At 54.1% G+C, this 24,960-nt stretch overlaps 1 protein-coding gene across 5 annotated transcripts; it reads right to left on the bottom strand.

Annotated features, from left to right (window-relative positions):
- Positions 1-2,988: 2,988 nt before the first annotated feature.
- On the bottom strand, positions 2,989-13,655 carry ZSCAN10 (zinc finger and SCAN domain containing 10). 5 transcript variants are annotated; one of them, XM_003269198.3, is made up of 6 exons: positions 13,550-13,655; positions 6,624-7,086; positions 6,140-6,407; positions 5,855-5,919; positions 5,631-5,688; positions 2,989-4,745 (listed from the first exon to the last, which is right to left on the bottom strand). In XM_003269198.3, the coding sequence occupies exons 2-6, from the start codon at positions 7,017-7,019 to the stop codon at positions 3,190-3,192; spliced, it is 2,343 nt and encodes a 780-aa protein (XP_003269246.2). In that variant the 5' UTR covers positions 7,020-7,086; positions 13,550-13,655; the 3' UTR covers positions 2,989-3,189. The 5 variants fall into 5 exon arrangements, with proteins under 5 accessions (XP_003269246.2, XP_012352811.2, XP_030654062.1 ...); XM_012497357.2 differs by lacking the exon at positions 6,140-6,407; XM_030798202.1 differs by lacking the exon at positions 6,140-6,407 and having other exon boundaries at positions 6,759-7,086.
- Positions 13,656-24,960: the final 11,305 nt, after the last annotated feature.

The raw sequence follows: 24,960 nt of genomic DNA, 5'->3' as shown, positions 1-24,960 counted from the left end.
AAAACAATAAAATAAAATAAAAGTTGCCTAAATAGAATCAGGTGCCTGTCTCCAGGCTTCTCTGACATGCGGGCACAGGGAGGCAGGGGGCCCAGCAGAGACTGTGGTTCCGATGGAGCTACCCACGTTCCAGATGTGGAAGAACAAGGCCAGGCCCCTGACTTTCTTATTGCTAATGTGCATGGGACTCCACGCCCTGGTGGGTTGGTTGAGGACTAGAGGATTTCAGCCTGGAGTGTCCTTGATTACAGAGCCAGAAGCACAGAACCACACCCTGATCACCACCCCTGGGCCTCCGGCGTGAGGGGACTTTGGCCCTGCATCTTTCTTGCCATGACTCCCTCTTCCGTCCTCATCCCCTAGGCAGGGCTGGGGCCACAAAATCTCCTTGGTTTTCTCCCAAAATCAAGGGCCCCAGGGCTGGGGCAGAGGGGACTCAGGAGTTCCCCACTAGGCCCTGGTTTCAGGGGAGAGGCAAGAAGGCAGAGGTCAAATCTCTGGGCCTGAGGCCTCAGCACCCTGCAGTTGCAGAGCCTGGGGCAGCCAGGAGGAACGGATGGGAGGGCACTTCTCACCATTTCGGAGGCCACGCTCAACTGGCCCTGCAGAGGCTCCCGTCTTCCTCCACTTCCCGCCTCCACTGACTCACACAGACCACCCTCCCCCATTCAGGGGAGGCTTGGCAGCCAGCAGCAGCTGGTAAGATAAAGATGGGGCTGGGGGCCCTGCCCTGTTCTGTCCCGTCCTATCCTGGGGTTCCATGACTCCCACCTTTGGGCCGAGCAGGAAGGAGGAAGGGGAAATGGGCCACAGCCTGGGGAGGAGCAAAGACCCACAGGGGAGGCTCCCTGAGCTGCTCTCCTAGGGCTGAGCCCGCAGTCTGGGAGGGACACTGAGGTGTGCCCGAGGGTGTGGGGGGCTTGGGGACCAGGAACATTGCTGGGGGTCAGTATGCCCCTCCCTGGTCTGCCCTTTCACAGCATTGGATGCACTGTTGCATTTCGGAGCAAGCACTCCTTGGCGCCAGCCTAGAGTCCAGCAGGGGAAACAGCTGGACAGCGACCCTGACAGTCACCTTTGGTGGCCCTGGTCACCCTTAGTGGTTCACACCTGTAATCCCAGCACTTTAGGAGGCTGAGGTGGTCAGCCCCTGTCCCAGCAGCTCCTGCAGGGCTGAGGGAGGTTACCGGGGGAAGGAGGGGTGTCACCAGGCTCTCTGGGCCCTGCTGTCTCCAGCCTTCCTGAGGAAGGAGGCAGCTGGATCCGGAGTTCTCTCTGCAGAGCCTCAAAGAGCCCCACAGGCTTTCCTCCTTTGCGTCCTGCAGAAACCTCTGATGTCCCTTTATCCTGGAAGGACTGTCTCTGGCCTGAGACCCCAGCTATGAAGGGCCACCCATGGCCCGACCCTGGTCCCGCCTCTCCTTACCCTGGGCCACATGCTGGGATCTGCCCTCTGCCACTGCTCAAGTTTTTTGTTTTGTTTTGTTTTGTTTTGTTTTGTTTTTCTGAGACAGAGTTTCACTCTTGTTGCCTAGGCTGGAGTGCAATGGCGCAATCTCCGCCTCCTGGGTTCAAGCAATTCTCCTGCCTCAGCCTCCCAAGTAGCTGGGATTACAGGCATATGTCACCACGCCCGGCTAATTTTGTATTTTTAGTAGAGATGGGGTTTCTCCATGTTGGCCAGGCTGGTCTCGAACTCCTGGCCTCAGGTGATCCGCCCACCTCAGCCTCCCAAAGTGCTGGGATTACAGATGTGAGCCACTGCGCCTGGCCGCTCAAGTTCTTTCTACCATTTCCCCAACCTCTCCAGTGACCCTGTGTCCCCCTCTACTCACCCCTCATGTCCCCCTTGGCTTCCTCTTACCTAGAAATCCCTCCTGCTGTGCTGTGGTCCCCAGGGGCTCTGTCACCCCCAGCCTGGACAGCAGTCTCCACCTCCTAGCTGGTTTTCCTGGCCTTGCCTCTCTCAAGCCATTTCCATGCAGTAGCCAAAGCTGAAGTGATTTCATTACTAGAAAAGAAATCCCTCCCTGCCTCAGCCCGCTGCAGCTCTCCCGTTGCACACCCAGGGCTGACGTGTCAGGCCCCAGTAATTGGCAGCTTTTGTGTCCGTCTCCGGGACAGACGCCGTCCAGCTGCATCTGGGGCTCCTCCCTTCCCCAGGCCCTGCTTCCTGCTACTCCCTCTGCCTGGGCCGCCCCTCCCACATCCTTCCCAGGCCGCTTTCCCCTTATTCCCCTCAATAACCCAGCACCTTCCCTGGCACACAGTAGGCACTCAATACATCAGGAGGGCTTCCCGTGCTTCAAATGTGGCCTCTCCCAACTCGTCACCCTCCACCTCTCAGTTGACTGATCCCTCCTCCTTGAAATGTCCTTTCCGGACATTTCCATGGGGTCTTCCACGAGAGGAATTTCTCCTGCAACATCTGGCGACTTGGTCTCTCTCTGTTGCCTAGGCTGGAGTGCAGTGGCATGATCTAGGCTCACTGCAACCTCTGCCTCCCATGTTCAAGCAATTCTCCTGTCTCAGTCTCCCAGGATGCTGGGGCTACAGGCAGACACCACCACGCCTGGCTAATTTTTGTATTTTTTGTAGAGACAGAGGTTTCACCATGTTGGTCAGGCTGGTCTTGAACTCCTGACCTCAGGTGATCCACCCGCCTCGGCCTCTCAAAGTGCTGGGAGCATGGGCACCATGCCCAGACAACTTAAGGAGTCTTATGTGACTAGTGAGTACTTACTGCACAGCACAGATCAAGGGTAGACTCCAGAGGAGAAAACATTCCAGGGTCAGATTCCTTGGCTCTCCCCACAGCTGGCTGTGAAGGCTGACATCTCCCCCTTCTCCCCCACTCTGGGTGGCGACACTCTCCCCCTACCTGCTCCCAGGCAGCCGGCTCCAGAGGTGCAGCTGTGTCCCTGTGGCCCAGAGGGAAAGTTGAGAGTTCGAATTTTGGTGGGCTTGTAAAGAAATAAAGAGGGGCCATTTTGGAGAAGGCCATTTTACTTCAGGCGTTTTAATTACATTGCTGAGGCCAGAAAGCAATGCCTCGGGCAGGGAAGGACAGCCGTGAAAGTGGAAGGAGAGGGAAGTGGGGTGTGGTGGGAAGGGACATTCCTGCAGGCCTCCGCTGTGGAGGACCCCGGGTGGGTTGCGCAGGGCGCGGCTGGCGGAAGGCGGGCCAAGCTAGTACAGCGTCTCGCGGGCGTGGGTGCGCAGGTGGCGCAGCAGGTGGGAGTTGCGGCTGAAGCTGCGGCCACATTGCGTGCAGGAGTAGGGCCTGGCGCCCGTGTGCACTAGCAGGTGTCGCAACAGATTGCAGCTGCGGCTGAAGCTCTTGCCGCACTCCACGCACTCCTGCGGGGGCTCGACCTGCTCCTGCCCGGGCTCCGCATGGGTAGCCAGGTGCCGTCGCAGATGCGCGTTGCGCCGGAAGCTGCGACCGCACGTCGGACAGCTGTAGGGCCGCTCGCCCGTGTGGCTGCGGCGATGGCGGGCCAGGTTGGAACTATTGCGGAAACGGTGGCCGCAGGTGTCGCAGGCGTGGGGCTTCTCCCCTGTGTGGATGCGCTGGTGGCGCGCCAGGTGGGCGCTCTGGCTGAAGCCTTCACCGCACTCGCTGCAGCGGCAGGGCTTTTCGCCCGTGTGGCTGCGCTGGTGGCGGGCCAGATCCTGGGTCTGGCCGAAACTCTTCCCGCACTGGGTGCAGTGGTGGGGCCGAGGGCCACCGTGGGTCAGCAGGTGGCGGGCAAGGCTGGCCCGGCGCACGAAGCGCTTCCCACACTGCGGACAGGCGTAGGGCTTCTCGCCCGTGTGCACCCGTTGGTGGCTGACCAGCTGCGAGCTCTGCGTGAAGCTGCGGCCGCAAGCCTGGCAGGAGAAGGGCCGCTCGCCCGTGTGCACCCTCCGGTGGGCCACCAGGTGCTCGCTGCGCCGGAAGGCCTTGCCGCAGTCGCTGCACACGAAGGGCCTCCGGTCGGAGTCCCGGCGGCGGCTGCTGGAGCCTTCGGAGGACCGGTGGTCCTTGTCCTTGGCGTGGATCCGCAGGTGGCGCTTGAGGCTGGAGCGGCGCTGGAAGCTCTGGCCGCAGTGGGAGCACAGGACATCGGTCAGTGGCGGCGCTTCGGCCTTACTCTCAGGAGCGCAGGGCGGCTTCTGGTCCTGGGCGTGCGCCAGCAGGTGCTGCACAAGGCTGGCGCGGCGCTGGAAGCCGCGGCCGCACTCTGCGCACAGGAAGGCGGGCTCGGAGGAGTGGGTCAGCAGGTGCTTGCTCAGGTGCGAGCTCTGGCGGAAGCGGTGGCCGCACAGGTGGCAGGCGTGCGGCCGCTCGTCCGTGTGAGTGCGCATGTGCAGCTTGAGAATGGAGCTGCGGCCGAAGCTCTTCCCGCAGCAAAGGCACAGGAAGGAGCGCCCGGCCGGGTGCGAGCGCAGCTGGTGCGCCTTCAGGCGAGACAGCTGCGGGAAGCTCACCCCGCAGTCCGCGCAGATGAACTGCAACTCCGGATTGGGCTCGGGGACGCCCTCAGCCACTCTGACCTCCAAAATTTCACTGCCGCCAAGAAGGGACCCATCTTCACCAGGGCCGCTCGCCGCAGCGCCCCGTCCGAGCGTCTGGGCGCAAGACTCTCCCGGCGCCCCAGCACTATCTGCCTGGGACTCTGCTAAGATGGGAGTGGGCCAGGCAGCCCCTTTGGGCTCTTCTTGTTTAAATTCCTCCTTGTCTGGGGTTCTGCTTCCGAATCCTGGGAAACAAGAGAAAACAGTGATGATCAGGCCTATTCCCAGGGCCCCTATCAATCACCAGAACCTGATTGGCCTGGAAGTGGAAAGAAACCCAGGATCCTGCAAAGCTGGTAGGTAAAAGTCCGGGCACAGTGGTTCACGCCTGTAATTTCAGCACTTTGGGAGGCCGAGGCAGGCGGATCACTTGAAGTCAGGAGTGAGTTCGAGACCACCCTGGCCAACATGGTGAAGCCCCGTCTCTACAAAAAAAAAAAAAAAAAAAAAAAAAATCAGCTGGGTGTAGTGGCGCGTGCCTGTGATCCCAGCTACTCGGGAGGCTGAGGCAGGAGAATCGCTTGAACCTGGGAGGCGCAGGTTGCAGTGAGCCGAGATGGTGCCACTGCACTCCAGCCTAGGCAACACAGTGAGACTCTGTCTCAAAACAAACAAACAAAAAAACCTGGTAGGTGGGTAGAGAGGGTGGAGGTCAAACAAGGGTGCCCCTTTATTTGACCTCTCTACAAAAAGTTAGCTGGGCGTGGTGGCACACACCTACAGTCCCAGCTACTCGGGAGGCTGAGGTGGGAGGATTACCTGAGCCCAGGAGGTCCCGGCTGCAGTGAGCCATGATTGTGCCACAGTCTGGGCGAGTGACATCCTGTTTCAAAAAACAAAAAGGCCAAAAAGTCAGGTAGGGTCTGGAGCTTCAGGCAAAGAAAGAGGTGTTGGCCGGTCACGGTGGCTCATGCCTGTAATCCTAGTACTTTGGGAGGCTGAGGTGGGAGGATCACTTGAGCCCAAGAGTTGAGACTAGCCTGGGCAACATAGCGAGACTACATCTCTTAAAAAAAGACAAGAAAAGAAAGAGGCATCAGTGGTCACTTCTCCAGGGAAGGGTTGCTTACCCAGGGGGTGTGCAGGCCACGCCTTATTCTCTGGCACATCCTCAAAGGTCAGGGACTCCTGTATCAAGAGCAGAAACCCTGGTGAGTGAGGAGCATGCCTCAGGAACCTGTGGGGAATGAAACGCTTCCCAGGACTGAATCAGGGAAGGTATGGATTTGCTAAAACTACAGTTGTAGAGAAGTTCCTGGGGCTTCAAGACACCCTGGGGTGCGGCCCAGCTCACCAGCACAGCCGCCAGCTCCTGATCTCGGGAACTCTCCTCTGGCCATGGTGAGGGGCCCTGGGGACCTGATGGCATTGGGGAAGAGGGGAGGAAGCACTGTTAGAAGGCAGCCCTGCCTGCCATGTGGCTGCAAGGACATGCACCGCATCTTCCGGGCCCTGTGAAGACACCTTGGCGCTGTCCTGTCCTGGTCACTTGGGGAGGCCCCACTTCTCACCCCACCCCAGACATCCAGGCCCCTCCCCAACACCCAGTCCTTGGTCTCCTGGGGCACAAGCTCCTCACTGCTTTCTTGCAGGGCCTGGAATGTCTTCTGGGGCCCCGGGCTCAGCGGCTGCTTTGAACTTGGGGGAAGTCTCCACTGTCCCAGCTCAGCAGGCTTAGCAGGCCTTGGCTGGGGTGGGGGAGGCTCATCCGATAGGCCCAGCACTGAAGGTTCTTCTGCAGGCAATTCCTTCTTGGGGCTGTGGCTGGGGACCTGGGAAGCACACCCCTTTTCCTCCAAGGTGACGTCTGCACGGGGACAACTCTTGCCAGCATTGCAACTAAAATCCTGTTCAAAACACATTCAAGTGACTCCCGGGGTGGCAACCTGTGTCCTGACTCCGAGGGGACATGGGACAAAAACGAGGTGAGAGCCAGGGGAGGAGTTAGGAGGTGAAGAAGGAATGGTCAGGTGGGGGAAAGTGGAGTTTCCAGAGATTCCTCACTGGGGGGATCAAGTCCCCATCGTCCACATGCTGCTCAGCCCACTGCCCCACCCCCTCACCAGCGGCCCCGCGTGGCTGGGCTCCCGGTGGAGGCCCTCCAGCAGCAGCACCACCTCCTCCCCGTCCCTGAGCGGCTGCCCCTGCAGGCGGCCCAGGAGGTGTGGAGGCAGCACACTCAGGAACTGCTCCAGCACCAGCAGCTCCAGGATCTGCTTCTTGGTGTGCAGAGCCGGCCGCAGCCAGTGGCCGCAGAGCTCCCGGAGCCGGCTCAAGGACGCCCGTGGCCCCATGTCCTCCTGATACTGGAAGCATCTGAACAGCTGGTGAGCCACCTCGGGCCTCAGCCTGGACTCTGGCTGCCTGGGATCCTCTGGGCTGACAGCCTCCTCCTCCTCCAGCTTGACTTCCCCCAGCTGCTCCTGCTCCAGGGCAGCTGGGACTGATTCTTCAAGCATCCTTCACTGTGGGGATGCTGCCCTACCGCCGGCCCCGCTCTTGGGTCTCTCTCCTCTCTTCCCACACCTGCAAAGGTGAACACCCTGGGTTAGGATCTGCTGCAAGGAAGCTGGCCCGATACCTGGGTCATCCATGTTAAAAGACATCCAATACGCAGACCCAGAGGAATTGCTTTTCTCACTGGGTAAGGGCTCATGAGGGCAGGACAGCCCCCGGTCTCAGGGTTACCAACAAAGCAAAGGCCAGAGAAAACCGACAGTTCTGTATTATCATCCCTCCTTAAAGCACTTAGAGATTTACATCACTTGGCCGGGCGCGGTGGCTCACGCCTGTAATCCCAGCACTTTGGGAGGCCGAGGCAGGTGGATCACGAGGTCAGGATATTGAGACCATCCTGGCTAACACGGTGAAACCTAATCTCCACTAAAAATACAAAACAATTAGCCAGGCTAATTTAGTCCCAGCTGCTGGGGAGGCTGAGGCCTGAGAATGGCGTGAACCCGGGAGGCGGAGCTTGCAGTGAGCGGAGATCGTACCACTGCACTCCAGCCTGGGTGACAGAGGGAGACTCTGTCTCAAAAAAAAAAAGAAAAAAAAAAAAAGAAAGAAATTTGCATCACTTTTCCCAAGTGGTTAAAGTGACCATCCCTGAAAGAGAAACACTCTGCCCTTCCCTTCTTCCTGATGTAGCCACCGGAAGCACATGGCACCATCAAGATGGATCCTGGCCAAAAAAGTTTATTTTTTAAAGCTTTTTTTTTTTTTGAGATGGAGTCCTGCTATATCACCCAGACTGGAGTGCAGTGGCATGATCTCAGCTCTCTGCAGCCTCCACCTCCCAGGTTCAAGCGATTCTCGTTCCTCAGCCTGGGTTTACAGCAGCTGGGATTACAGGCCTGTGGCACCACGCCCAGCTAATTTTTGCATTTTTAGTAGACACAAGAGTTTCGCCATGTTGGCTGGGCTGGTCTTGAACTCCTGACCTCAAGTGATCAGCCCGCCTCAGTCTCCCAAAGTGTGGGATTAAGGCGTAAACCACTGCACCAAGCCTGTTTTTTAAATTTTCAATTTAATTAAGTAATTTATTTTTTTGAGACAGGGTCTCACTTTGTCACGCAGGCTGCAGTGCAGTGGCACAATCACGACTCACTGCAGCCTTGATCTCCTGGGCTCAAGTGATACTCCTGCCTCAGCCTCTCGAGTAGCTGGGACTACAGGTGCATATCACCATGCTGGGTTAATTTTATTTCTTTTTTGTAGAGACGAGGCCTCATTATGTTGCCCAGGCTGGTCTCAAACTCCTGGGCTCAAGTGATCCACCTGGCTCAGCCTCTCAAAGTGCTGGGATTACAGGCGTGAGCCACTGTGCCTAGCCCAAAAATGCCTAATCTCAATCCAACCAGCTTTTATTTATTTATTTACGTGAGATGGAGTTCCACTCTTGTTGCCCAGGCTGGAGTGCAGCCGCAAGATCTCGGCTCACTGCAACCTCCGCCTCCCGGGTTCTAGTGATTCTCGTCCCTCAGCTTCTGGAGTAGCTGGGATTACAGGCACGCGCCACCACACCCAGCTAATTTTGTATTTTTAGTAGAGACAGGGTTTCACCATGTTGGCCAGGCTGGTCTCGAACTCTTGACCTCAGGTGATCCACCTGCTTCGGTCTCCAAAAGTACTGGGATTACAGGCGTGAACCACCCCGCCCGACCTAATTGTGGCCTTTAGATCCAACTTCCAATGTTTAGGGCCTTGCAGGGAACATGGAACAAGTCAGACCATCTCTCAAATAAATTGGCCTGAGTTACTCAGTGTCATAAAAAGTAAGTGCCTGTAGGAGGCGCTGTTGGACAGGAGCCCAAAGAGGACTCACAACCAAGTGGGTGAACCTAGATTGGATCCTCATTCATTTTTCTTAAAGGCTTTAAAAGACATCCTGGGGCCAGCCGGAAAATTGTGAGTATGGTAGGGATACTAGATGATAATAGTATGACTACCCATTTCTGAGATGAAAGTCTAGTCTTGTAATGTATAGGAAATGGCTGCGTTCTTAGAAGATGCTGAAGAGTCTGGAGAAGGGGCCTGAAGGCTCAGCCACATTTGTGGACTGGCGATGAGATACATATATGAATGTTCATTTCACTGCTCTTTCAAGTTCTCTGGATGTTTTCGAATTTTCCAAATAAAAGGTTAGAGGGGCTGGGCTCACGCCTGTTATCCCAGCACTTTGGGAGGCTGAGGCAGGAGGATCACTTGAGCCTCAGGAGTTCAAGACCAGCCCTGGACAACATGGCAAGACCCCCGTCTCTAAAAAATTAAAAATGTAGGGCAGGGTGTGGTGGCTCACACCTGTAATCCCAGCACTTTGGGAGGCCAACGCAGGCAGATCACAAGGTCAGGACATCGAGACCATCGTGGCTAACATTGTGAAGCCCCGTCTCTACTAAAAATACAAAAAATGCCGGGCGCGGTGGCTCACGCTTGTAATCCCAGCACTTTGGGAGGCCGAGGCGGGCGGATCACGAGGTCAGGAGATCGAGACCACGGTGAAACCCCATCTCTACTAACAATACAAAAAACTAGCCGGGCGTGGTGGCGGGCGCCTGTAGTCCCAGCTACTCGGAGAGGCTGAGGCAGGAGAATGGCGCGAACCTGGGAGGCGGAGCTTGCAGTGAGCCGAGATCACGCCACTGCACTCCAGCCTGGGCGACAGAGCGAGACTCCGTCTCAAAAAAAAAAAAAAAAAAAAAAATACAAAAAATTAGCCACGGGTGGTGGCAGACACCTGTAGTCGCAGCTACTTGGGAGGCTGAGGCAGGAGAGTGGCGTGAACCGAGGAGGCGGAGCTTGCAGTGACCAGAGATCTCGCCACACACCCCAGCCTGGGCGACAGCGAGACTCCGTCTCAAAAAAACAAATAAATAAATAAAAATTTAGCCAGTTGCCGGGCGCAGTGGCTCACGCCTGTAATCCCAGCACTTTGAGAGGCCGAGGGTGGATCACGAGGTCAGAAGATCGAGACCATCCTGATTAACACGGTGAAACTCCGTCTCTACTAAAAATACAAAAAATCAGCCGGGCGCAGTGGCGGGTGCCTGTGGTCCCAGCTACTCAGGAGGCTGAGGCAGGAGAATGGCATAAAACCGGGAGGTAGAGCTTGCAGTAAGCCAAGATCGCGCCACTGCACTCCAGCCTGGGCGACAGAGCCAGATTCCATCTCAAAAAAAAAAAAAAAAATTTAGCCAGTCATGGTTGTGTATACCTGTGGTCCTAGCTACTTGGGAGGCTGAGGTGGGAAGACTGCTTGATCCCAGGAGGTTGAGGCTGCAGTGCAGTGAGCTGTGACTGCAACATTGCACTCCAGCCTAGGCGACAGTGCCAGCCCGTCTCAAAAAATAAAAATATAAAATAAGTCATCTACAGCCCCCAACCTCCTCCCGATCTAGAGCTGTGGGGCTTCTCTTTCCTGGTCTGGTAACCCAGTGCTACCCATGGGGAACCTCCGAAATTTCGGCCCCACCCACAGGGGACTCAGTTTAGCCCTGCTCAACTAATTGAGGCTGGATGATTTAAGCTTTTCTGAGCAGAGCAGGCTCATATTTTGGTTAGATCTCTGACGTTCTTTTACATTTTATTTCAGGCAGGGGTCATTTTATAAACATGGAAACCCAGGCTCCTGCCCTCTTTCTGCTCTTCCTGTTCTCCAGCCTCAGGGCTAAAAGTGAACCTCTCCTAGAGCCTCCCACCCTCCACTCCCAGTTGGCACCCCAGGTAGGGGGATGTGAAGAAAGCCTGACGCACCACTCCACCCACCTGAATGGCACAGGGCACTGTCCAGCATGTAGTGGCTGGCACAGAGTAGGCATCCATGAGCACAAGCTGTTACTGTTCTCATTGCTGCTGATTACAACACCAGGCACCGCAGCAAACAGTGACTCATAGTTCTGTTGGGCCCATCACTGACCCATTCATTCTACAGCCGAGGACACTAAGGTTCAGCAAAAAGGTAACCCAGTGGCTGGGTGCAGTGGCTCACGCCTGTAATCCCAGCACTGTGGGTGGCCGAGGTGGGTGGATCACCTGAGGTCAGGAGTTCGAAACCAGCCTGACCAATACGGTGAAACCCTTGTCTCTACTAAAATTACAAATATTAGCCGGACGTGGTGGCATGCGCCTGTAGTCCCAGCTACTCAGGAGGCTGAGAGAGGAGAATTGCTTGCACCTGGGAGGCGGAGGTTGCAGTGAGCCGAGATCGCGCCGCCACTGCACTCCAGCCCGGGTGACACAGCGAGACTCTGTCTCAAAAAAAAAAAAAAAAAAAAAAAAAAAATCCAGGCAGGGTGGCTTGCTTCTGTGGTCCCAGCTGCTCGTGAGACTGAGGCAAGAGAATCGCTTCAACCCGGGAGGCAGTGATTGCAGTGAGCTGAGATTGCACCACTACACTCCAACCTGGGCAACAGAATGAGACGCTGTCTCAAAAAAAAAAAAAAAAAACAGGTAACCACCCAGCCTTGGGTAGCCTCTCCCTGGTAATGATGGCCTAGTTGAGAGCCTTGGACAGTTCGGTGTGCCCCCTTAATATAAGCCTGAGGGTTCTCTGAACCTCCCTCTCAGGCGGGGTACAGAATGGGGGATTTTAAGCTTAGCCGCTGAGGAGGGGGAGGTGATTCTAGAACATGACCCATCTCTCGCAACCTCCCCCCAACATACAGTATCTTCCAAGCCCCTCACCCCCACCCTGGCTCCCCTGCATCTCCCAACCTCAGCCACCTGGGGAAGGACCCAGTCCCATCCCATCCAGGTGTTGAGGGCCTTCCTAGCGTTAACCCTTAAGCTCCCATTTTGGGAGCTGGATGGGGACAGGGTGGGGCCAGATAAACGAAGACAAAGTGAGAAATCCAGATTTCAACCCTTGCATGTGTGAGAGTGTAACCACCCCCGAGCCGGAACTACACTTTCTGGCCCTCTGGCATCCACTCCGGGCAGCCCCCATCCCCCCACCCTGTCTCTGCCCACTAGGGCGATGTACTGCCTCAATCACAGATGAGTGTATTTCTCTGCCTGGCCTGGGAGTAGGAGTTGTGTCTAGTTCAATGAGTGTTCATCCAGCACTTGAAGTTACTTCAATGTCTGTTAGCAGAAATTAGGAAATGGCAATGATTCTGGCCATCTCGAAGGAAAGCATGTAACAACTTCTAGGGCAGAAAAGGTCTGTGATAAATAATCAGGAAAATCGTGTTGTATGGCCGGATGCGGTGGCTCATGCCTATAATCCCAGCATTTTGGGTGGCCGAGGCAGAAGGATTGCTTGAACCCGGGAGGTCAAAGCTGCAGTGAGCCATGTTCACGCTACTGCACACCAGCCTGGATAAAAGGCGAAGACCCTGTCTCAAAAAAAAAAAAAAAAAAAAAAAAAAAAAAAAGAAATAAAAAAGAAAAAAAAGAAAAGCGTGGGGGAGGGGGGAGAAAATGGGATTGCGTTTCACTGGTTTTCAGTAGCATGCACAAAATAACAAGAAAACCAATCACTGCTCATCCATTGCCCTGCAGGAGCAGCGGGCAGGTACTGAGTGTCTGGCGATTAGGCTCATTTCATCACGGTCCAGCCCATGCACTAAACAATCATTTCTCCCTTGGCCAAGTGCAAACACCAAGCTTTGCACTTGGTGATGTGCTCAGGGTCACACCAGGTGGAGCCAAGATTTGCTTTAGGCTGAGAACGTAGGTCTAGAACACAGTGCCAAAGCTCTGAAACAGAAAAGGAACTGATCTCCATTCTGCTGTGTGCCATTTTCCTAGCCTTAGCCGAAATATCACAGCATGAAACAGAAAAAAATGAGGATTCCAAATTTCAGCCCTCAGGGCGAGCCACACAGGGAGGCCGGAATCTCCAGGTGAGATCTCTCCAAAAGGTTTCAAAGAGGTGGAATTCGAGACAAGTTGGCTTCAGAGAATCTCTCCCTCCCCCCAGATCTCCAGGACAAAAGCTCTGTTAATATGCTCCTCTGTTGGGGGTGGGCTGGGAAGGGAGGCAGGCGGAGGCTCTACAGCCACCATCCAACATTTGACCAGCTTAATTTGGAGCCCGGGGTGGAGGTGCTGCCGCGAGACCCACCCAGGTCACGTGAGAGCCCAGAGTTGGGGAAGGGGGCAAAGGTGAGGTCCTCGGCCGGGAACACTCCCTTTCTCCTGGACACAGCTGGCAGCGGCCTGATTTGTTGTTTGTTGGTCGGCTTCCCTCCACGTGCTGGGCTGAGTGGACAAGGCCCATCAGTCCACCTGGGAGCACGTGAAGCCAGCCTTCTTCAATGTCACAGGAAGTTCTGCGATCTCCCTCATCCCCAACGCCCCCAAAGCGACAGGTCCACCAAGCTGGCTGGCACGAGGCTCCCCAGCAGACCCTCTACATCCTCCCAAGACTCTTCCAGCCCCCACCCCAGCACCAAGGCCTGGAGCCTCCCGTGTTCTCTCCAAGCTGCTGTGAGCTCCTAGCACCCGTCCTGGCAGCCTGCACCCCGGCCTCCCTCCAACTCACCACTCGGAGTCCCCACTACACAGGCAGAGATGCTGGGGGGCTTCTCTGACGACTCCAGGGCCAAAGCCAGCCTCCGCCAGCCTGGAGAAGGGCTCTGGGAAAATGGAACAGGAAGTTCCTTGCCCCAGTCCCATCCCATCCAGGTGATGAGGGGCTTCCTAGAGTTAACCCTTAAGCTCCCAGTTTGGGAGCGGGATGGGAAGAGGGCGGGGCCAGTGACATGAAGACAAAGTGAGAAATCCAGATTTCAATCCCAGCATGTGTGAGAGTGTAACCACCTCCCAAATCAAGACTGGCCTGGTGCCCCTTGCAGGTCTGCCCGTCTTTCTTTTGGGCTAAGAGCTGCCATTTTTAAATGCCCACAGTGTGCTGGCTTCTTTGCTAGGCTTTTCATTCACGTGACTACTCTTTGCAATGGCCTCCTGTGTGCCAGGCACTGTTACAAAGCAGGGGCTAAGGACACAGAGAGAAACTGAAGGAATGAGGTCCTGCTCTCAGGGGCTTACATTCTAGTGCAAAGGAGCAGAGACGGTGCTAGGAAAAAATGGAACAGGAGGATGTGAAGGGGGAGAGGCTGCTCCATCTACACGGTCACCTAAAGTCCTCCCGAGTCCTGCCAGGTGGCTTTTGTCCCAACTTTACCGATGACGAAGCAAGGGCTCCCCGGGAGGGAAGTGACTTCACCAACAGTGTTTGGGCCTAAACAAATTCCATCCCTGTGCTTAAGGTGCCTTCTTGGGTTGTGCCCTTGGCTGCAGCTGGTGCCTTCCTGAGCGTTCAGAGACCCCGGGGAGGCAGGCCCACCTCTCAGGTGTTGGCCGTTCCCCTGGCCTAGACCCCTCGGTCCGTTGGGGCCAGGACCTGCCTGACTGGCTCATCTGACGGGTCTTTGTTTTCCTGCACTTAACACCTGAGCTCATCCTGTTCCTATTTCAGTTGTCTAGTGCTCCCTTCGTACGACGGTCTTGCTCCTTGCTCTGCTCTGCATTCCCCGCGTCCCGCGCCTCGCTCTCCCAGTCGCGGGCTCTTCCTACTCCATAGTTTGTCCAGGGGCGGGGCCAGAAAACCCCGCCCCCAGGGAAGTGGGCCTGAAGGCCAAGGGGCGGGGCGAGGTTCTGTGGGGACTGAGGCGGCGTGTCCGGGGCGGGGCGGGGTGCTGTAGCGCCGGAGAGGGTGTGGCCTTGGCGGGACCAGGCAGCCACTACAGTCTCGGAAGCGAGAGGCGTGGAGCCTCTCTCATCATGCCCGGTTCATTTTTTTTTTTTTTTTTTTTTGTATTTTTTGTAGAGATGGGGTTTCACCATTTTGGCCAGACTAGTCTTGAACTCCTGAACTCAGGTGATCCACCTGCCTTGGCCTTCCAAAGTGCTGGGATTACAGGCATGAGCCACCGCACTCAGCCTCTTTAATCACCTGAGGTCAGGAGTTCAAGACTAGCCTGGACAACACGGTGAAACCCCATCTCTACTAAAAATTTTTGTTTCTTTTAAAATTGTAATTCTCTCAATTCCACTTATTTTATTTTATTAGAGACAAGGTCTTACTATATCTCCCAGGCTGGACTCAAACTCCTGGGTTCAAGTGATCCTCCCACCTCGGTCTGCCAAGGAGCTGGGGCTACAGCTGGGACTCCATGCCATCGAGCATTCTTTCCCTCTCGTTGCTGAATGATTTTCCTCATTACATCAGTTATTCATTCTGCTATGGGTAGCCAGTGGGCAGTTTTCAGTTTGGGGCTATCTCTAGTGGTTCTCATATGTCTCTGGTGACCATATATGGGACAGCAGTCTGAAGTGGGTGAAGAACAGAGTGGGAGGTTAGGTTTATCTTTGGGAGGTAAGGACTGCACGTGTGTACTCCGAGGTCTGAGGCCACCGAGGGAGCCTCAGGGACTGGCCTCCATGAAGAGCTGCCCTGGGCATTGGGGACAAGGTCAGGACAAGCAGGACCCCGTGCGTGTTTCCTCGAATGGCTTATGGTCGCTTCAGAAAGACGCTGGGTGTTTGTTGGCGTTCGGGCTGCCAGGGATCGAATCCGGTTGTCTGCCAGGGTGTGCAGGGGGATTGGCGCTTTTCAGGTGTAGGAACACCTCTGGAAATAAACGAGGGATGGAAAAAGGAGACAGACTAGGCCCTCCACAGCCCAGCTGCATGTGTCCTTGGCCAAGTCACTTTTCATTTGAAAATCGTCACTGCCTCCTCTGTAATGCGTGAACGATGATCCCACCTCCCAGATGTATTGCAGCAGAGGATTGTAGAAGAGAAGGTTTGCAAAAGCACTGAGACCTTCAAGATAATAAACGTGTATGAATCCGTACCTGACGCTAGGGGGCGCTAAAGAGAGCGTGGCCCCTACAGAGTTGGGGTGAACTGTGCGGAGTGGGACCGGGAACTTTTGGAGTAGTGTCCTCCAAGAGAAGTGTGGTGCCACCCACAGCCGCAATTTTAAATATTCTGGTAGCCACAATTAAAGAGGTAAAAGGAAACAGATGCGATTAATTTTTTTTTTTTAGACGGAGTTTCGCTCTTGTTGCCCAGGCTGGAGTGCAATGGTCCGATCTCGGCTCACCACAACCTCCACCTCCTGGGTTCAAACAATTCTCCTGCCTCAGCCTCCCGAGTAGCTGGGATTACAGGCATGCACTACCACACCCGGCTAATTTTGTATTTTTAGTAGAGAAGGGGTTTCTCCATTTTGGTCAGGCTGGTCGCGAACTCCCAACCTCACTTGATCCGCCCGCCTCGGCCTCCCAAAGTGCCGGGATTACAGGCGTGAGCCACCGTCCCCGGCCAGCGATTAATCTTAATAATACGATTTAGTTAACTCGTTATATCCAAAATATTATTTCAACAAATACAGAAAATTGTTTTTTTGTTTGTTTGTTTTTGAGACGGAGTCTCGCTCGGTCGCCCAGGCTGGAGTGCAGTGGCGCAATCTCGGCTCACTGCAAGCTCCGCCTCCCGGGTTCACCCCATTCTCCTGCCTCAGCCTCTCCGAGTAGCTGGGACTACAGGCGCCCGCCACCACGCCCGGCTAATTTTTTTTTTGTATTTTTAGTAGAGACGGGGTTTCACCGTGGTCTCGATCTCCTGACCTCGTGATCCGCCCGCCTCGGCCTTCCAAAGTGCTGGGATTACAAGCGTGAGCCACCGCGCCCGGCCCAGAAAATTGTTAATGACATGCTTCTCATTCTTTTTTCTCATAAAAGTCTTCAAAATCCAGTGTGCATTTTACAGCGAGAGCACGTCTGAGCTCCGACTCGCCCCATTTAAAGCACTCAATAGCCTTTTGTGGCTTCGGGGCGGTTCTGGGACCTCAGAGTTGTGGTGTTTCCTGCGGGGAAAGACTATTGTGGCTGCTGGAGAGCGGAGGAAGAATAACAATAGGCGAAGTGCAGGGCACTGGGGTGCCTTAGGACCTCGCCTTTCCCCTGGAGAACACAGCTGCTTCCTGCAATGATTAGGAGCCTAAAACCTCTGCAGGGAAGAAGGGGAGATGGGAAGTGAGGAAGGAGCCCCAGGGGACAGAGGGGAAGGGAGAAAATAGAGCCGGGACAGCTTGATTTGCAGCAAATTTTTGATTTTAAAGGCCCGGCAAGGTCAGGCACCGTGGCTCACTCTTGTAATCCCAGCACTTTGAGAGGCCAAGGCAGGAGGATGACCTGAGGCCAGGAGTTCAAGACCAGCCTGGCCAACATGGTGAAACCCCCGTCTCTACTAAAAATACAAAAATTAGCTGGGCGTGGTGGCGGGCGCCTATAGTCCCAGCTACTCGGGAGGCTGAGGCAGGAGAATTGTTTGAACTCAGGAGGCAGAGATTACAGTGAGCTGAGATCGCACCACTGCACTCCAGCCTGGTGACAGAGCGAGACTCCGTCTCAAAAAAAACAAAAGTCCTGCCCAGAAGGTAGGTCACTCCCAGTCAGCAGAATTTTTGCTGATTTGGGATTTGGGAGGGTGAGCACTTAGAACCACAGTCCAAGCCAGTGCAGTGGCTTACACCTCTAATCCTAGCACTTTGGGAGGCTGAGGTGGAAAGATCGCTTGAGCCTAGGAGTTTGAGACCAGCCTGGGCAACATAGTGAGATCCCGTCTCTACAAAAAATTTTAAAATTAGCTGGACATGCTGGTGTGTGCCTGTAGTCCCAGCTACTCAGGAGGCTGAGTCAGGAGGATCACTTGAGCACAGGTGGTTGAGGCTGCAGTGAGCCATGATCCCACCACTGCACTCCAGTCTGGAGGACAGAGCCAGACCCTGTCTCAAACACACACACACACACACACACACACACACACACACACACACACACACACAAAAAGAACCATGTTCCAGCTGCAAAGACTGAACAGCGCTAGGAACGTATTTTGGTCCCTATACAGGCCACAAAAAAAGAGAGGGTGTCGAACCTACATCCACCGTTTGTCCTGGGGGTGGTCCCAGCATGGCTTGTTCAGGAGTGTCTTGGCCCTGCTCTGAGACCCCTATAAGGAGTGAGGCCCTTCTCACTGGTTAAGCACCTTAGTTTTCTTACTGCAAGGTGGTGCCAAAGCATATGATTCTGAATCACTCACATCTGTAGTCCCAGCTCCGTGGGAGGCTAAGCCATTGGCTCACTTGAGCCCAGGAGTTGGAGGCCAGACTGAGCAACATATCAAGACTCTGTTTCTAAACAGAAAAAACAAACACACAACATAAAATATTTGCATGTCAGTTCCTTCTCAAAGGACCTTGAACTTTCTGCTTTGTGATTCTCTCTGAAAGCCCTATTGCCAGTAGCAATCTTCAAGGTGATTGTTTAAAGAGTGGCAATACATCCGTTTCTAGTATTTACATATTATTGATTCCAGCAAGACTTGCAAAGAGTTCCCTGTTTGGGGCATTCCCCTTTGAAAGTGCAGAATCGTGTACTGCAGGGAAAGCCGGGGCACTGGGCACCCCTGAGACATAATAGAGTTTCCACAGTGCCAACTGCTTGTAGGATGATCATTTGGGCAATTCTGCTATTACTTAGAAATACACCATTAAGAAGGAAGTAGGGCTGGGTACAGTGGCCCACACCTGTAATCCCAGCACTTTGAGAGGCGGAAAAATCGCGTGAGCCCAGGAGTTTGACATCAGCCTGGGCAACATAGTGAGACCTCGTCACTACAAAAATTTTTGAAGAATTAGCTGGGTGGCTGGGCGCGGTGGCTCACGCCTGTAATCCCAGCAGTTTGGGAGGCCGAGGCGGGTGGATCACCTGAGGTCAGGAGTTCAAGACCAGCCTGGCCAACCTGGTGAAACCCCGTCTCTACTAAAAATATAAAAATTAGCTGGGCATGGTGGTGCGTGCCTGTAATCCCAGCTACTTGGGGGGCTGAGGCAGTAGAATCACTCGAACCTGGGAGGCAGAAGTTGCAGTGAGCCGATATTGCACTACTGCACTCCAGCTTGCTGACAGGGTGAGACTCCGTTTCAAAATAATAATAATAAGAAGAATAAAATAAATAAATAAAAATAAATAAATGAAAACATGCTCCATCATTAACTTTGTTTTGTTTTGTTTAGCATTCCTGTCCTTCCTGGCACTATTAGACCCTCCAGGCTAATCTCTCACATTTCTTACCAGGGTCCTAGAACTGGCCGTTTATCTAAGGAGCCCTGGTTCTCATTCTTAATTGGTTTCTTTAAAAAAAAAAAAAAAAAAAAAAAACAGTATGAAGCATTCACAAAAACAGAATTTTATTTATTTAGAGATGGAGTTTCACTCTTGTTGCCCAGGCTGGAGTGCAATGGCATGATCTTCTCTCACTGCAACCTCTGCCTCCCGGGTTCAAGCGATTCTCCTGCCTCATCCTCCCGAGTAGCTGGGATTACAGGCATGCGCCACGACGCCTGGATAATTTTGTATTTTTTTTTTTAGTAGAGATGGGGTTTCTCCATGTTGGTCAGGCTGTTCTCAAACTCCTGAACTCAGATGATTTGCCCGCCTTGGCCTCCCAAAGTGCTGGGATTACAGGCATGAGCCACCGCGCCTGGCCACAAAAACACAATTTTTAAAAGAATGAGATGGAAACGTGGAAGTAGTTCCAGCTACTGGGGAGGCCAAGGCTCGAGAATCACTTGAAACCAGGAGGCAGAGGTTGCAGTAGGCCAAGCTTGCACCACTGCTCTCCAGCCTGGGCGACAGAGTAACAACAAACAAACAAATACCCGTCTCTACTGATACAAAAATTAGCGGGCGTGTTGGCATTTGCCTGTAGTCCTAGCTACTGGTGGGCTTAGGCAGAAGGATCACCTGAGCCTGGGAGGTCGAGCCTGCCATGAGCTGTGGTCATGCCACTGCACTTCAGCCTGTCTCAAAACAAACAAACAGGCCGGACGTGGTGGCTCATGCTTGTAATCCCAGCATTTTGGGAGGCCAAGGCGGCCAGATCACGAGGTCAGGAGATCGAGATCATCCTGGCCAACATGGTGAAATCCCATCTCTTCTAAAAATACAAAAATTATCTGGGTGTGGTGGCACGTGCCTGTAGTCCCAGCTACTCGAGAGGCTGAGGCAGGAGAATCGCTTGAACCCGGGAGGCGGAGGCTGCAGTGAGCCGATATCGGGCACTACACTCCAGCCCGGGCGACAGAGTAAGACTCCGTCTCGAAAACAAAAAACAAAACAAAACAGAACAAAATAAGACAAAACAAAAGAAGCACCTGGTGTTGTTCCCTAGAGATGCTCTTCCCGTCCTCCTGGGGTTTGTTCAAGACGGGAATAGGCTGTTTTTCCCAACGATGAGAGGCAGGCTGCCCAGGCTGAGATCTGTGAGCCAGGTTTAGGCCAGGAGCCTGGGGCTGAGGACACTCCTGTGGGAGCATGAGGATAGCCTCCCTTCCCGCCCTACTTGCAAGCTCAGATGTCTGTTCATTCACTAGAAAGCCACCAAGGCTCCATGGTAGTAGCTGTTGGGGTGGTTCCTGTTACTGCAAGGCAAGGGTGTCAAGACGTGGGTGGTGAGTAGAAGCCTGGTAAAGGAAATTGTAACAGACCCATACAAGAGAATGCGCCCTAGCTTAAAAAAAAAAAAAAAAAAAAAAGAGCAAGGCAACGCTGCATTTTTTTTTTCTATTTTTCTCCTTTTCTCTATGTTTTTTATTTTGAACAATCTCTAAGATATATGTCACCCACACAGAGGGGGCAAGACCCAGGTAGAACATATAGTATAGTCCCTTTTTTTTTTTTTTTTTTTTTTTTTGAGACGGAGTTGCACTCTTGTTGCCCAGGCTGGAGTGCAATGGCACGATCTCGGCTCACCGAAACCTCCGCCTCCCAGGTTCAAGCGATTCTCCTGCCTCAGCCTCCCTAGTAGCTGGGATTACAGGCATGTGCCACCACGCCCGGCTAATTTTGTATTTTTAGTAGAGACGGTGTTTCTCCATGTTGGTCAGGCTGGTCTCGAACTCCAGACCTCAGGTGATCCGCCCGTCTCGGCCTCCCAAAGTGCTGGGATTACAGGCGTGAGCCACCGCGCCTGGCAGTATAGTCCCATTTTTTAAACAAAACCAAACACCCGAAGCAGGGGAGTGTGAGGCCGACCCTCGGCCGGGGAGGCTGGACCCGGGCGCCCGGGCGGGGGTTGGCGCCTCATGGATCGGGATACTCGCCCGGGAGGTTAGACTCTCCCTTCATTAAGACCCCCGGGTCCCAGTCATGGAGGAGGCCTCGGCGCTTCCCCGTGGAGGCCCTAGACCAGGCAGCCTCAGTTTCCCCACGGGCGGAAGCCGACTCGAGGGTGGGGTGCCCTCGCCCCGCCTGCTCCTCACGGCGATTGCCCCCGCGCCCCGGGCTGGACAGGTGGGGCGCCGCGAAAAGGCCCGGCAAGCCGGAAATTGCAATGGGGCAGCCGGACGCAAAACGCGGGGACACCCGCCGGGGTCGGCCACGATAGGGTGACCCTCCCCGCTCGGTGGAGCTGCCGATCGGGGACGCGAACGGGAGCGCGCAGGTGAGCGCCGCGGGGCGGGGCTGGGTGGCGGGGGCGGGGCCACGGGGGCTGCGGCCAATCACCGGCGCCTCCCGTGGGCGGGGCGGGGCCGTTGCTTGGGCGACAGGCTACCGCGTCTTTGTTCTGTGAACTGAGCCGCTGGGCAGTGCGGACAGGTTCGCGTGGGGCTCCTGGGCCTCCTGCAGCCGTGTAGGTTTCGGGGACCGGGTCGCCTCCACGCCTCCGGAGGCTCTCAGGAGCTGGTGTCCCCCTGGGAATTCTTTTCTTCTTTTAACAATGTGTATTCCTTGGGTCCTACCTATCTAACACTTCTGCTGGTTTCTTTTTCTTCTCTTTTAGAGTTCAACATTTGCTCTGCTCTTTTTTGTTGTTTGTTTGTTTGTTTGAGACGGAGTCTCACACTGTCGCCCTGGCTGGAGTGCGGTGGCGCGATCTCGGCTCACTGCAACCTCCGCCTCCCGGGTTCAAGCGATTCTCCTGCCTCAGCCTCCCAGGTAGCTGGGATTACAGGCGACCGCCAGAACGCCCAGCTAATTTTTGTATTTTTAGTAGAGATGGAGTTTCATTATGTTGGCCAGGCTGGTCTCAAACTCCCGACCGCGTGATCCGCCCGCCTCGGCCTCCCAAAGTGCCGGGATTACAGGTGTGAGCCACCGCGCCGGCCTGCTCTGTTCTTTATTATTCTTATTTTTCTTTACGTTGCTCAGCTCCCTTGTTTTCCCCTATCGTCGTCTCCTTCCTTCCTTCCTAAGGCTGGCTACATCTCCCTGTCTCCAACCTGGAGTAGCCACCTTAATTAGCACCAATTATTTTGTTCTTACTTCAGATGGGTCTTTTTTCCCTAGTTTTTATTATTCTTTAAGTCTTGACTTAACTGTCAGGTCGATCTCTGATAGCAGATCATGATTTATTTACTAAAGGAAGAGTCCTCTCCTCACTCAGGGTCAGTGAAGCCGCCAGCTGCAGGAGTTGGCATTTATTGAGTAGTTACCATGCTCGAAGCTCTGCTAAGCGGCTTTGTGCATTATAGTCAATTCTTCGTTTCTTTCCTTTTTTTTTTTGAGGCGGAGTTTAGCTCTTGTTGTTCTGGCTGGAGTGCAATGGCACCATCTCGGCTCAGCACAACCTCCCCCTCCTGGGTTCAAGCAATTCTCCTGCCTCAGCCTCCCGAGTAAGTGGGATTACAGGCATGCGCCACCATGCCCGGCTAATTTTTGTATTTTTAGTAGAGACGCGGTTTCTCCATTTTGGTCAGCCTGGTCTCAAACTCCTGACCTCAGGTGATCCGCCCGCTTCGGCCTCCCAAAGTGCTGGGATTACAGGCATGAGCCACTGCGCCTGGCCCCAATTATAGTCAATTCTTGATTTTTTTTTTTTTTTTTTTTTTTTTGAGGCAGAGTTTCTTTCTTGTTTCCCAGGCTGGAGTGCAATGGCGTGATCTCGGCTCACCGCAACCTCCGCCTCCCAGGTTCAAGTGATTCTCCTGCCTCAGCCTCCCTAGTAGCTGGGATTACAGGCATGTGCCACCACACCCAGCTAATTTTGTACTTTTAGTAGAGATGGGGTTTCTCCATGTTGGTCAGGCTGGTCTCGAACTCCCTACCTCAGGTGATCCGCCAGCCTTGACCTCCCAAAGTGCTGGGATTACAGGCATGAGCCACCGCGCCCGGCCTATAGTCAGTTCTTGAGAGGTAAGTACGTCCCTACACAGATGACCTGTGAGTTGGATGCAGACAGCAGGTGTGTTCTGCTAGACTTATATGGAATTCTTTTTTTCTTTTTTTTTTTTGAGGCAGAGTCTCGCTCTGTCCCCCAGGCTGGAGTGCAGTGGCAGTATCTCGGCTCACTGCAAGCTCCCCTTCCCGGGTTCACGCCATTCTCTTGCCTCATCCTCTCGAGTAGCTGGGACTACAGGTGCCCACCACCACGCCTGGCTAAATTATTTTGTATTTGTAGTAGAGACGGGGTTTCACCGTGTTAGCCAGGATGGTCTCGATCTCCTGACCTCGTGATCTGTCCCTCTCCGCCTCCCAAAGTGCTGGGATTACAGGCGTGAGCCACCGTGCCCGGCTGGAATTCTTAAATTTTAAAACTTTGTCATCAATTTAAAAGTCAGGAGGTCACAGAGGAATCGAATTGTTTTTTGGCTTCTCTTCAATGATTTCTCAAAGGCCTCTGAAGTCCCTTCTCCCTCCCATCTTACACCCAAGCCATTGGTCCCGTATGTAAGCTGGTGGCTGGAGGCATTTAAGTTTTTTGTTTTTAAATAGAGTTGGGGGCGGAGCGCCATGGCTCAAGCCTGTAATCCCAGCACTTTGGGAGGCTGAGGCGAGTGGATCATGAGGTCAAGAGATCGAGACCAGGAGTTTGAGATCAGCCTGGCCAACATAGTGAAACTCCATCTCTATTAAAAATACAAAAATTGGCTGGGCGTGGTGGCGGGGGCCTGTAGTCCCAGCTACTCAGGAGGCTGAGCCAGGAGAATGGTGTGAACTCAGGAGGCAGAGCTTGCAGTGAGCTGAGATTGTGCCACTGCACTCCAGCCTGGGCGACAGGGCAAGACTCCACTCAAAACAAATAAATAAATAAATAGAGTTGGGGTCTCATTATGTTGCTGAGGCTGGTCTGGAACTCCTGGACTCAAGCCATCAGCTCACCTCGGCCTCCCAAAGTGCTGGGATTACAGGCACGAGGCACTGCACCCAGTCCCGTTTAAGTTTTTAATATCTCCTCTACTTACTGACTCACCCTGCCCTGACGCCTTTTGGAGCTCTTTTAGGGGTTGCTATTGCCACAAGGCAACTGTGGTAACCCTCTCTCCTAGACCTGCCTAGATCCAAAAGCCAGCCCTGGAAGGAATACCTCTCATTCTCAAGAAGAAGGTAATGTCTGCCTTATAGTAGATGTCCAATAAATCTTCTTTGAACAATTAAATAGATGCTCAGACTTCATTTGACCTAATTTAGGTGATCCTATGGAGAGATCCAAACCTTTGGACTCCCCCAGTATCCCTGAAGTGGCCCCTTTTGCTGGTAGAGAAACTTTTCCCCAAGAGTCGGGACACATCGACACATCCACTTTTGGGGGGGCTTGGTGCACTCCTGGGACTGTGTGGGGTGAAAGGGTCCCTTTCAGGAGTGAATTCCCTGACCCTGGACACTCAGCTCTCCTTCTGGTTGGCAGAGTGAAGAGTGTCATCATTTCCAGGACCCCTCCCCACTTCAGCTTTCAGTTCATCGCTCACTCTGGCTTGAAAACAGTACTGACTTGTTAAGTTGCATGTCTCTCTTCGCCTTGAGGCTTAAAACACCTAGAAGCCGGGTGTGGTGGCTCACACCTGTGGTCCCAGCTACTCAGCAGGCTGAGGCAGGAGAATTGCTTGAAGCCAGGAGTCCGAGACCAGCCTGGGTGATATATTGAGACCACATCTCTAAA

The sequence above is a fragment of the Nomascus leucogenys genome, chromosome 18 (assembly GCF_006542625.1).
Source record: "Nomascus leucogenys isolate Asia chromosome 18, Asia_NLE_v1, whole genome shotgun sequence".
Classification (NCBI taxonomy): domain Eukaryota; kingdom Metazoa; phylum Chordata; class Mammalia; order Primates; family Hylobatidae; genus Nomascus; species Nomascus leucogenys.
The sequence above is the reverse complement of the archived record's forward strand: the minus strand, read 5'-3'. Positions and strand labels throughout refer to the sequence as shown.

Bases quoted from the DNA above. Each gene is read 5' to 3' on its own strand.
- ZSCAN10 (XM_003269198.3), bottom strand. From the start codon at position 7,019: ATGCTTGAAGAATCAGTCCCAGCTGCCCTGGAGCAGGAGCAGCTGGGG. The intron at 6,408-6,623 runs GTGAGGGGGTGG...TGTTTTGAACAG, and splicing joins CCAGCCACGCGGGGCCGCTG to GATTTTAGTTGCAATGCTGG. The intron at 4,746-5,630 runs GTAAGCAACCCT...CTTGTTTCCCAG, and splicing joins GTGGCCTGCACACCCCCTGG to GATTCGGAAGCAGAACCCCA.